The sequence below is a fragment of the Scatophagus argus genome, chromosome 19, assembly GCF_020382885.2.
Source record: "Scatophagus argus isolate fScaArg1 chromosome 19, fScaArg1.pri, whole genome shotgun sequence".
In the NCBI taxonomy this organism is placed as follows: Eukaryota; Metazoa; Chordata; class Actinopteri; family Scatophagidae; genus Scatophagus; species Scatophagus argus.
Genome location: NC_058511.1, coordinates 14,398,869 through 14,411,560, shown reverse-complemented (window position 1 = coordinate 14,411,560; position 12,692 = coordinate 14,398,869). Strand labels below are relative to the sequence as shown.

Sequence of the window (12,692 nt, the reverse complement as noted above, 5' to 3'; positions counted from 1 at the left end):
CCCTGCAGCCACAGCTTCAGTCACTTGACCTGAATTGACTTTATTGTATGAATAGAAATCTGGTTATTTGATGCTGGTAGAATATTTTCAGTTCCTGTATTTCCTGTGTGCTGTTTATTGTAAGGTCTTATTGTTGTGTTGCTTTTCACTTTTTGAGAGAATTTACCTCTTGTATTTAAGTAAACTGAACCTAGCTTCAATATATTTTTTTCCACAAGTGTAATGTTTGATCTTTTGTTACTTTTTGATCAGGCTTACCTGATGAGGCCATCCATTATTTTCTTTGATGAGATTGATGGCTTAGCTCCTGTTCGCTCGAGCAGGCAAGACCAGATACACAGGTAAGGCTATTGTGGGTATAACCCTCAAATGTAAGAAAGCATGACTATTTTGTCTGCACAGTCATTCTTGAGACATACTAGTACCTCTTTGGTGTTGTGTCAAATTGCACTTATTTTCATTTTGTCAGTGAGCAACTTAAATCCTACTTTATTTGTTGTTGGGTATCATGTGTCAGCAAAATGGACATTACTGAATTGTTAAGCTCATCAGGGATTTGGTTTGTTAGTCAGTCAGCTGCTTCTCCTTTTGCCCACATGGGTATGTCTGCATCTCCAGCTCTAATCTGCTGCTGTTACTGTTCTTGCCAATAGGTGGAGCAGGTTTTCTGGAATTGCAGGTTAAAACTGCTGGCACTGCAGCTTTGATTTTGAATGTAATTGATTGGTTATGGATTTGGGTACTTCACACTGAGTTCATATTTGTTTGTATATTTGGCATTGATCAACCATAGCAATGGAAATCATAACAATTTCCCTTCCTAATTAGACATTTCATGATGAGCTGTAGGTGTGGTGAGGACATATCCTATTATGCATGCAGAACTTGCAGGTGATCCTCGTGGAGATGGCTGTAGACAATAGAATATTTTTAGCTGAAATGTAGAATTATAATTCTGGAGAAAAGCTTATTCATGTGTGTACGCTTGAGTTTATAGATGCTCTCCTTATTCTGCTATGAAATACATAAATACATGCATGGAGCTCTTGTCAACTTAGAAATAGAGCAGGTGATATTTTTTGCCCCATAGTGTTTTGTTCAAAGGGTGTATTTGATAGAATAGGTTGTTGTTCTGTGTGCAGAAATAAGACCTTTTTGTATCTGGTCAGTACTGACTCATTAACCTTGTCAGTATTATCTTCTCAGAAATGTTTTGTCTGCTTGCTCTTGTGTGCGTGTGTGTTTTCACTGTCACGCAGAATATTTTTGTAATACAGTATGCACAGTTAGATTTCATTCTTGCCTAAGTGTCATGGAATCAATTCAGTTCATGCAGTTTTTGTATTTGTTGCAATTTTGGATGTAAGATCCATTTGAATACTAAATAGCATGTATTGAATTCTGTCCAGTTCTATTGTGTCCACTCTGCTGGCCTTAATGGATGGCTTGGACAGTCGTGGGGAGATAGTGGTCATCGGTGCTACAAACAGACTTGACTCTATCGACCCAGCACTCAGGAGGCCTGGACGCTTTGACCGGGAGTTTCTGTTCAACCTGCCTGACAAGAAGGTGAGATAGAGTGAAACTCAGTATTCTGTACAGTGGACGCAGTTGCTCATACACAGTGCTGCACATGAATTTTCAGTATTTGTTTTTCATCGCTGGAGCAGTATACAGTCATGGAACAGCAGAATGCAATATTCACTATAAGCATCACTTATTGTACACACAATACTGTACCCACATGCACACCCAGCTGGAGTAGCAATACAGTGCAGGGGTAATTAGTGTTTTATTCATAAGAGTCCTGCGACAAAATTAGTGCATGCAGTCCTCGAGCTATTCAACTGTCTCTTCAACTGTTATTTCCGCGCTGTTGGATGTTTTGAGCCAACAAGCGAGTGAAAAAGCAGATTCATTACATTAGGTCTCTGGAAAATTAAAGATCAGTTTGAAAGAAAATATACTGTTATGCAGATCTGATTGCTTTAATCCTGGCACTTAGAGATACTTTTTTCCCTGCTATGCACAAAACAGTGTTAGATGTGTGTAAAGTGACAGTAAGTCAGAAGAACAGCTTGGTGTAGGTCAGTCCTCCCCGCTGAGCCTGTCTAATGAGTCGCCTTGCAGCGTTTGTCCACACAGTGGGATTATTGGTAATCAAAGCCTAATGGCAAGTTTACACTGCATGATTTTAGCTGTGATTTTCCACTCACAGACAGTTTTTGAACATTGCAGACAAGAGCCCCTGATCAGAGGCACGTCGATCGCTATGTGAGAATTTTCAAAGACACGAGCTGAAAGTTGGTGGGGGGGGGGCATAACAGCAAAACATTTTCAAACATCGGTTTTTATTATTGAATTGCTGGGTTCTTGTGGACTTCCAGCTTTGGAAGTAAAGAACTACTACGTGTAGTTCTCTCTCACGTGTAGTGTTGTATCTTTAACCTATATCACCTCTTCTGTATTTTGTTGACTGCCTAGTTTGGAGAGGAGTTTGGAGGAGTTTTTTTTTTTTCCTCCTTGTGAAATGTCATGTAATGTGTGTCTCCCTGTTGGGGACTTCAGCATCCCCAGTTATTAGATAGACAGCAGTGTAATGCGACCAGTAGAACAATCTGATGATTTTTAAAGTTGTGTAGTATGTAAGTGACATTCTGCAGGGCATTGCTAGCCAAGCTAACCTGTAGCGAGCTCTGACTAATTAAAAACCTTTCTCTTGTTCAAATAGTAATCCTGTCTACACGTTCAAGTTCAGCTCCCTCCTGATTACTGTCCAGGCCGCTAGAAACTTGCATGAAATCTGGCTCAGTTGTCTCTATTGAATAGAAAGGGAGATGTGATGAAAGATGATGAAACCATTGTACTTGATTCACGACAAAGACCACTTTGCTCTTGATGTCTGCTTATCAAAGCAGAGTCTTGTGGAGCTGATGCAGGGAATGGAAGGGCGCATTGTACTGAAATGTTAGCAAGCCCTTCAGTTGAGCTCCCTCATGCGCTTGATTCCACTGGCTCTTTTTCTTGCTGTTGTCAGTACTAGAAAGAATTAAGGACATTAGGGATGCACCACATTTATTGGTCTGAACATTTGAAATTTGGTTATCAGCCGATAATGAAATTATAGTCTATAATTCTATAATTGAAGCAATTTACTTTCATTGACTTAACAAGCACACCGTCTACACACACCAATAATATGTGGTGGTATGCACCTTTAAAGATAGGTTCATGATCCCTTAGTAAACTCCTCCACCTGGGTAATTCCGTGCAGTCTAGACTAGAGAGCACATGTTGTCACTGGTGTGGACATTTTTATGAATTTCAGTTGTAATTGTTGTAATAGTTGTAATAATTTGAAACCATGTTCAACAAGGGTTCAGAGAGGAGGGAAATTATTAAAAAAATAATCAAAAAAAAATGTATTATAGGAGTTATAGAATTTGCGATCATCAATAAAAATTTAACCTGTTGACTTGTTTTGCTGTTTAACCTGTTGTATTTTTTTGAAATGTCTTGTGCTCCCCCATTTGACTTTGCTTTTTGTGTTTTTCCCTGCATCTTTTTTCCCTTTGACCACCCACATCCTCTTTTCAGGCCAGAAAGCACATTTTGGAGATTCACACACGGGACTGGAATCCCAAATTGGCTGAGCCATTTGTAGATGAGCTTGCAGAAAAATGTGTCGGTAAGAGTGACACCTGTGTATAATACTGTATGCCAACAAACAGTCTCAACCAAATGTTTTTGAGAAATTTCTTCTGGATTTCACCTGACATGCATGTTCTCTGTGATGCTTAAAAACAACAATAACCTCTGTGTATCTGGCTTGTTCCCAGGCTACTGCGGTGCTGACATCAAAGCACTTTGCACAGAGGCAGCCTTGGTTGCGTTGCGCCGCCGCTACCCCCAGATATACGGCAGCAGTGTCAAACTGAAGCTGGATGTCACCTCAATTGTGCTGGGGCCTGGTGACTTCAGCAAGGCCATGAGGACAATCGTCCCAGCCTCCCAAAGGGCCCTGGCTCCCCCGGGCCGAGCCCTGTCCCCTGCCCTCAGGCCCCTTCTTGCCAGCTCTTTCTCCTTGGTGCTGAAAACTCTGCTCCGAGTCTTCCCCCACGCTCAGTGTACTGACAGGGACAACACACATGGTAGGGATTTGGGACCCAGACACCCATGGTTTCAACTGAGTTGTTTGTTTTCACTTTCCTGCTGCTGGTTGCATCTTCTTCCACCTTGACTTTTGCTCTTTTCTCCCTTGTCACCTCACACTTGTTAGTGTGCTTTCCCTGTTGGCACTTTGTAGTGTTTGTTTATTTGTTTTTCTCTTCCCGAACTTATTACGCAAGTGCTTTGTAACATCCTCACATGGTGAACATAGGGGCTGTGGTGAAATACTCCCCTGAGAATGCAGAGGTGATAACACAGAGATTGGATAACCAGTCATCCTGTTTGCACGTCAATAACCCAACTCCCACTCCAGTCAACAAAAGAGTGTTTGCAGGAGATTAGCCACAATGCAGCACTTGACCAGTGGGAGATTGTTTACAGGAGATGCTCTTCTTGTACCCAATAATGACACTAGTTTCACAAGGGGCTAAATCGCTTTCAATGCCCATTAGATCTCCCATGATAAGCCAGCTCTTTTTTTTTTTTTAAACTCAGTTCTTTGGTGAAATGACTGCATTAATATCAATGATAGGGCTTGAGAATTAAACTTTGCAGAAACAAACTTTTAAGTGCATTTGCCACCACTCTGCTCAGTATTCATGAATATATAAGCAGCATTTCTCTCTGTTCTAGGCGGTGACAATCAACTGCTTGAAGAGGACTTGTACAGCGACGATGACAATGAGGAAGGCTCTGCTTCCATTTATGAAGTCCAGCCTGCTGCATCCCCAAAGAGTCAGCTTTCATGTTCCGCAACACACAGATCCTTCCTCCATTTCTCCTCGTAAGTCCACAGGGAAGGGCACCTGACCATAAAGCTGCAGTGTGTAAGAAAGTACATTTATTTAAATACATAGACAGTGGTGTCAAGGTACATTACAAAACACAAGCATGCAAATTTTTTGAAAGTTGCATATGAAGGCTGAGGAATTCAACATGCTAATTATACACAGAGCGTGCAGATGCATTTTCATACATGGAGCTGTTTCTGAATGACACAGAATGACTTTTTGACTGTTCAAGATTACATCTGTAGTATCCAAAGTGTTTTTGGTTTTCATGGGGTCATCTATTTAGGAACTAATATAGATTTAAAACCTCATTTTTCACACAAGTCATCAAAACGTTGAACTGTAGAAAAAAGGACTGAGTAACAAATAGTGTTCCTTAGTTGTGTAAAGAAACAAACTAGGTCAAAGGAGAGGATGGAAATGAAAAGAGAAGGTAATAAAACTGTTCTGAAATCGGAATTACAGTGACACTTCATTTTAAAATGGAGATATGTGAAGGAACTGGTGACTTTTCTTTTACTGGAGCCAGTCACTCTTTAACCCATTAAGCAGTTTTCAAGCTTATAGTATTCTTGGAAGGCTGAATTTTTTTTTCTACTGTAGTAGTATGTCTGAAATAGGAAAGAAAAAACCTCTCAAGGGGAATGTGTAGAGTGTAGAAAGGGTTTATTGGGTGGTCAACAAATTGTGTTTAAACAGTTTGTGTTTAAATAATTGTAAAGCAGACCTTACTAATAGCACTGTGTTGGTGCAGGCATGCCCCTTGTATGTCTGTATGACATGTATGCCAGGTAAGCTCAAGATAATATGGTGGAAGTTAGAGGTTTGCCCAAACTGGAACAAGTTTCTGCAGCTCCCTCTCTAAACACTTGTGTGTGCCTCATTCTTCCTTTTTTTTCTGTCACTGGAAACAATGAGGGTTCTGCTGTGACGGTGCTGTTTAATTGACACCGTGGCTGCTGATCAGTGATCATAAGGTGTTAAGATACTACCTTAACTATGAGCTCCTTTCTGTCTCTAGCTCTGCTCTCCAACAGCCCACTGCATACCGGCCTCGTCTTCTCCTGGCTGGGGCCCCAGGCTCAGGACAGAGCTCCCACTTGGCCCCTGCCTTGCTGCACCACCTGGACAAGCTGCCAGTGCATCGCCTGGATTTGCCCACTCTCTACTCCATCAGCGCTAAGACGCCAGAGGAGTCTTGTGCTCAGGTAGCTCACACAGACTGATGTATGCATGAAACACTTGTTTACATACAAGGCAATCTGTTGCACAGGTGGTTGAAATTCAGGGAGAATAAGTAACTTACAGGCAGTTAGGCTTAGTAATTTGTACAATAACTTTTTCATTCATTCAAATTTGAACGGTGTGTGCTCGATCTTTGTTGTTAAAGGTTTTTCGCGAGGCACGCCGGAGCGTGCCCAGTGTGGTGTTCATGCCGCATGTCTCAGAATGGTGGGAGACAGTGAGTGACACTGTGAAGAGCACCTTCCTCACCTTGCTGCAGGATGTGCCCTCTTTCAGCCCTGTCCTTATCCTTGCTACTGCCGAAACTCACTATTCACAGCTGCCAGACGAGGTAGGAACACAGTGCACACAGACCTGAGTTGGCAGATTTACCTGGAGGCCTGTCCAATGTTTTCTCAATGTTGCACATTGCTGTTAATACAATTGCTTTCTTTATGTGAGAGAGTGTTAACCTGATGTCTTTTGTATATGATACAGGAGGCTAAAGCATGATTCAAGGGGCCTTCTTTCTTTCTTTTATAGTCAGAAGTTTTAGTGCAGACACACAGAGTGGCACAGTGAAGGTCATCTGCTCCTATAGACTTTTTATTTACTTTGGCTTCATCTTCCTTTTCTTGTCATTTATCCCACTGCCCACTTTTCTCCCTGGGTTACCCCACTCCTACTCCTTCATCCTTTCTTTTGGATTTATTATTCTCTATGCGAAAGCCAAAGCAAATGTCGACCACCCGTTGTGGGTTAGGCTTTAAGGGACGTATTGCGTTGGAGTAAGGGGAAAAACAGAAAATTGGAAGAGAAAAAAGATGGAGACAAAAAAGGAAGATGGTCCGCTCTAGTCAGGCAACAGAAGGGCTTTAATTAGGTCTGGGGGTTGGCATCCCCATGTCTTCACCCCAGGACACACACACACCCACACGCATCATATCAATATGCCTTTGCCAACTGAGCAGGTTTTTTTTTTCTGTCTGTGTGTGTGGCTGCTGTTTTGGCACGGCCTCGACCCTGGCCATGCTCCAAGGAGACGAGAGATGCTCTCGGGATGCTTCTTTCTCTGTAGTCCATTCATTAGAACACAAGGCACCTGGGCTGTTGCATCTTTTGAGGCTTAAGCTCTTTTTTAACCTCTATAGTACAAGTTGTCATTGTTTTCTATTTAATATTTTGGTTCTTTTTTTTTGGGTTATTTTCATTTGTCTTTCTATTTTCTTTCATGCTCTTCTTTGTTTTCTTTATGCTGTGTGATTGATAGTTCCCTGCAGTTCTTTGCATTGCTTTAGGGCTTTGTTACTCCACAGTGTTTGTTGATTCACATGCTGTGCTATTATGAAAAATGGAAGAAATCACACCCCTCAGACCATTCAATCTATTGCAGTTCATTACATACTATGTGACTGGCTGAAACCATGTAGGATTGGCAATTACTTTTCTTATCTCTTTGGTCATTGAACACCTTGCCATGTGGCCTGGAAAATTGGGAACAATGTGATGGGACTAATGGTGTGCTCAAGTCAACATGAAGCCAACATGAGGGCATCAATTCTGTCCTCAGGCTATGCTGCTTTTCTCTTCTGTGTTCTTCCCCATTTGACCATCACACTCTGCTGGTTTATAGTGGGGTTACATCATTGCACTTGTTTATCAGTTCTTAAGTTTCTTGCTGTTATGTTGTTAAGATATTCTGTTTTTGCTCATCTTTAAAGCTGCATTTAAAAACTAATCATGCCTGCATCTCACACTATGCCTTTGTCTTGTTCCCACACTGGCCATGATAAATGTTTTGTATAAATAGATGACAAAACGATAAATATTTTTTTGTGCTAGACTACCGCCCAGTGGTGATTTTTTTTTGCATTTTTAATGGAAAGTCTACAGGAAAAGTTCGTTCATCTTTTAAGTCTATCCTCCACCAAGCAGATGAAATATATATTTTAACACTGCTAGAAATGTTAAACTCCATTTGCAAAGTTTAATAAGGAAACATGTTGTTTTTCCACCTCCACCTCTTTTCTCCCCACTTGTCCCTGCCGATGTCAGTCACATACGTGAAACCAAAAGCGGGGTGTTTTTTTTTATTGCTAAAAGATGATAGACTTTTAAATTACCCCAAATGCTGAAAATGATGATTAACTTTGTATCTGAACTTGACTAACAAACTGCATGTGTGTGGTAAAAAAGATGTCACAATTTCCTTTTTTTCCAATATTAATAATAGTGATTCTGGGTATTTGGGCACAACTCTTAAGTCTTAAATAATTACAATACAATTACTAATTAAAATTACTAACAATACAAAAACATAACATTTAACATGTGATATTCCCAGGAGATGATAGAGAGATACATACATACATACTTTATTGATCCTGAGGGAAATTCAGTATTCATTAGCATCAGTGTAAAGGCAAAAAAATCACAGAGCATCATGCAGTAAAGTAGTTAAAGTATCAAGTACTAAAATATAGAGTACGAAGAAATATAAAAGCATAGAATATGGAAAGAATTAAAAAACAATACTAGAATAAAAGAACAAAGATGTTTGCAAATTCATTTCATTTTAAAGATGGACATTCAAATGCCACATAGCGAGTGTATGATTATTTGAGAGAGAATATTTGAATATATGAGAATATTTGCCAAATAAGTAGAATTTTGCTCAGGCTGTTTACATGGTAATTGGCTTTGTCTTGGCTTGTCTAATAATTGGACCTATTTTGCTTGAGTTGTTTTATTGAATCGCATCGCTCATCTCTTGTTACGAAGTGTCCCAATAGCTTCTGTCACCAAGGTTTGAGGAGTTTTCGTTTTAATTTTGAGACACAGACATGCTGCAGTCTATGGCGCTTTAAGTGATTTGGCTATTTCTGAGAGTGTTGTTTCACTCTCTGGCACAGAGAACACAGTGACAGCTGCTGTCTCAGCTCCAAACCTCAACAGGGAACAGACAGCATCTCTCCCCAGCCAAAACTGACACTACAGGCTTGGATCCAACTATATAGCCTCCCTCTCTCCCTTAACAGCCGTTCACTCTTCTTAGATTGACTTCCTTCTTAGTGGAGGACCGATGGAAATTGCTAGAAATTGTGATTGTGAGGGTGAGGTAACTGCAGTTAGTCAGAGAGAGGTGATGTCCTATTAGTCTTTACATTTTGCACTGCTTCATTGAGGCATCACAAGTGCATTATAATGGCATGAAATGTATATTAAATGTGAATACTTGCACCAGTGTTTTACCATAAGGACTTAATTATTGATGCGTCAGTAATCTGATTTCACTGCAGATATAAAGCAGATACTGTACTACCCAACAGCTGTATTTTCACCAGAGTACCCAAATCTTTCACTTCTGGTAGACATTATTAAGAAAAAATGATTAACATTTGACATCTGTGTATACAGTATATATGGATGTAACCTTGACTGGTTTGCACAGTCACACAACTGTGAGGGTGCAATTCTAGATTTTAGATTTTTTCAGAACATAGAGACAGAAATGTAACACAGAATCAGGCATTCTGACAGAAATGTTTTTAGTTTTGGTTTTTGCTGTTAAGAATTGACCATGCTGGTAGAGGAGGTGTCCAGTTTTGGTTTATCGTTCTCCAACCCAGCCAGACATCCCCAGTTGTTTTTGTACTCTCTGTTCTTTACCCCCTCTGTCTTTAGCCATTAATCTCTCAATATATTTCTTCTATCCCTACCTGTGTTAACGGCCCTGCCTCCTTTATTATGATGAAAAATACTTTGAATCATTACCTACTGTGTGCCACGTACACTTTGACTGTCTCTGGCTCCCCTGCTGTCTTTGTTGTTTTTACTCTGTTCTTTCTTTTGCAACAACTAGAGAGGATAAGAAAGAGAACAGTAGGCATTGCAGACAGAAAGGAGGAGCAAACATGTCATTGGTAAGGGAGAGGATCGATGTGAAAGACAGATGGGAGAAGATATAAAGTGGAAAGTAGGTGCTTAGTCAGCAACAGGGCTTCCTGTGAGGAGCAGCCTTGAGCTCCGTTATTGAAGCGAACAGGGAATTTTGAACCCCCCCCCAGCCCCCAATATAGAAGCACACCAGAAATTAAGGTAGCTGGGAAAAGGCTCATGTATTTCTTTGCCAATACAGTACTTTACAAACATTATTGGTACATGAAACACACTCGACAAATGTGGTGCAGTTGCCATTTAGTGTGAATCAGGGATTGAACCGGTCAAAACTGGTTACAATGAACAATGTAAATGTCAAGGATCGAGGTCTTTAGTAATCACAATTTATGATTCAGGGCATGATTAGACTATAATGTCATAAATCTAGCAGAAACATTGACTAACTGTCTTGTCTTGATGTTGTAAGTGTGGGTGTGACTTTGTGACTTTAGCAAGGATTTAGACCAAAAACACCCCTGTGTTAACACAGTGAAGGTAAGGGACTGTGTTGATGGGATGTGTTGTTTAAGATACAAGTGAGACAGTGCAGTCCAGTCCAGGATGTCTCAACTCAACAGTTGCTATTTGTCACAATGATTGCGAGAAATGAACACAGCTTGCATGTATGTGATTAACACATAAAGCTCCTTTACAGATTATGTTGTGTTGCAGCCAAGTTCAGCCTGATACTACTTTTTTCTGGACAGCCTTATTTTGTTTTGCTATTTGTTATTTTTGTTTTTTATCTTTAAGATGATGTCTCATGGACAAAGTTTGGATGATTTTCAAGTGTCATGTGGTTGCTAATAGATATGGCTGAACAGAAATGACTGAAGACCCATTTCCTTTTAACCACTGTATTGACTAATGTGGACACAAAAAATTCATCTGTTCATTATCTGGAACTTCTCTGTGGTATGGTTTGCTTCTGCTGTGCTCAGTCAGGCTTTAGCTTAATGTAGTGACTGATGAAAACAGGCACTTCAGCTGCGCACTTTGTGACAAACACAAATTGGAGTAATCAGTTTGGTACAGTGGGTGTATAAAAAATGTGGTATTCCCAAAATATGATTAATTTTACAGGGAGCTACTCAAGAAGTAGATTTAGTGTACCCAGTTATAAACAAACTTGAAGGGCAGAACCTGTTAAACCTCCTTTACAGCCACCATAGTTTCAACTTAGTGAGTTAATTTTTTAAGTATCTGCTTTTACAGTTTATAGTATATATCTAGCTCGGTGCCAGTGTCTTTGTACTTTTTGTTATTTGCTCCTACTATCTGTTTTTATTCCATAAGCAGTTTAATTGTAAGGCATAGCAATATATGGTGGGGGTCACTGAATTCTAATGAACCTCCTGATTGTCTTCAATACAGGTGAGAAATATGTTCCAGAGGACCTATGGGGAGGTAGTGATGCTGTGCCCTCCAGGAGAAGAGGACAGGAGGAGCTTCTTCTCTGATTTGCTGCTAGTCCAAGCGGCCAGACCTCCGCCACGCCTCAGGAATACAGGTACCTAATGTAATCATTTAGGGATATGCATTGAAGATGAGACGGCTATGACTCATCTCTGTTGTCAGTCATAGAATCCAGTGTTGTCTACAAGTGCTTCTTTGCTTCCTGCCTCTCTTCTCAACCTTTCCCATGGTGCTTTTTGGATCTGGTGAAAAGTAGGAGAGCAGATGTTTTTTGATTCGTACATTTGAGAGAACCTCCTGTGTGTGTTCCTGATTCACACTTGCACAGTGGCATCAAATGATTGGCATGATCAGAAGCTGTTTAATTTCACTTAAGACTGAATGTAAAAACTTGAGATGTGAGATATTGAAAGCACAGCACAAACAAGTGTAAGATTGGCCCAGTGTGAAGTCTGTTTTTTCCTGGACATCTCTATTCCTCACCAACTTCAAATTCAGTCAACAATTGCACCCCCATCAAGCCCTCCAACTGCCATTGCCAGGTTCCTCAGTGCTCTTTTAGCCCTCTGTTTCAGTTCAATCTGAGAGAACTATTTGCCCGAGCTTTTAAATGGAAATGGTGCCCATCGTTCATTCAGTTTCCTTATTGATGCAAGGTAGGGGTCCCTCACTTTACTCGCCTGGTGCTCTTCAGGGGTCCCTGCCTTACCGAGACAGCAGTCTGGCCTCCAGCAGAGAGGTAGACTGAAAATCAGGGAGAGGAATTACTGTGAGAGGGCCTGGTCACTATTATCCATAATTAGAATCAGAGTTTTTGGATTTCTGCTAGTGAGTGAAGAGGCCCACGTTTCTGTGGAACCTTCCTAATGAACTAGGCAGATACCTTGGGTAAGGACTGGTGCCTTGAGAGAAGAGGAGAGGATATCTGCTTGGCTTGATTCATCACTCTGTCATTGGCCAGAGGCTGCGCCCTTGTGTATTTTAAAACCTGTGTTTGGGAAGGAGCTTAGCTGCGTTCTTTTCTTTGGCTGCAAGAATTCTTTTTCCAGGCTAAATATTTTTTGGTTTTTGTCTTGAATGGTGTTCAAAGGAAATGGTATGGTAAAGGATCAGGTCTGAGATGAGACTGTCTGGTTGTGCTAGCAGTGTGTT

At 40.7% G+C, this 12,692-nt stretch overlaps 1 protein-coding gene across 5 annotated transcripts in view; it reads left to right on the top strand.

The window, feature by feature from the left end:
• atad2b (ATPase family AAA domain containing 2B) overlaps nucleotides 1–12,692 on the top strand; it is a 66,656-nt gene that overhangs the window by 7,213 nt on the left and 46,751 nt on the right. For all 5 annotated transcript variants that reach the window (XR_006841608.1, XR_006841606.1, XR_006841607.1 and 2 more), the window contains exons 13-20: nucleotides 253–341; nucleotides 1,410–1,569; nucleotides 3,598–3,688; nucleotides 3,840–4,151; nucleotides 4,804–4,954; nucleotides 5,983–6,169; nucleotides 6,352–6,537; nucleotides 11,499–11,634. Coding sequence is in view for 2 of the 5 variants with exons in the window: in XM_046372854.1 (XP_046228810.1) it covers nucleotides 253–341; nucleotides 1,410–1,569; nucleotides 3,598–3,688; nucleotides 3,840–4,151; nucleotides 4,804–4,954; nucleotides 5,983–6,169; nucleotides 6,352–6,537; nucleotides 11,499–11,634 (1,312 nt within the window). In the remaining 3 variants the exon portion in view is untranslated. The remainder of the gene's footprint in view (nucleotides 1–252; nucleotides 342–1,409; nucleotides 1,570–3,597; nucleotides 3,689–3,839; nucleotides 4,152–4,803; nucleotides 4,955–5,982; nucleotides 6,170–6,351; nucleotides 6,538–11,498; nucleotides 11,635–12,692) is intronic.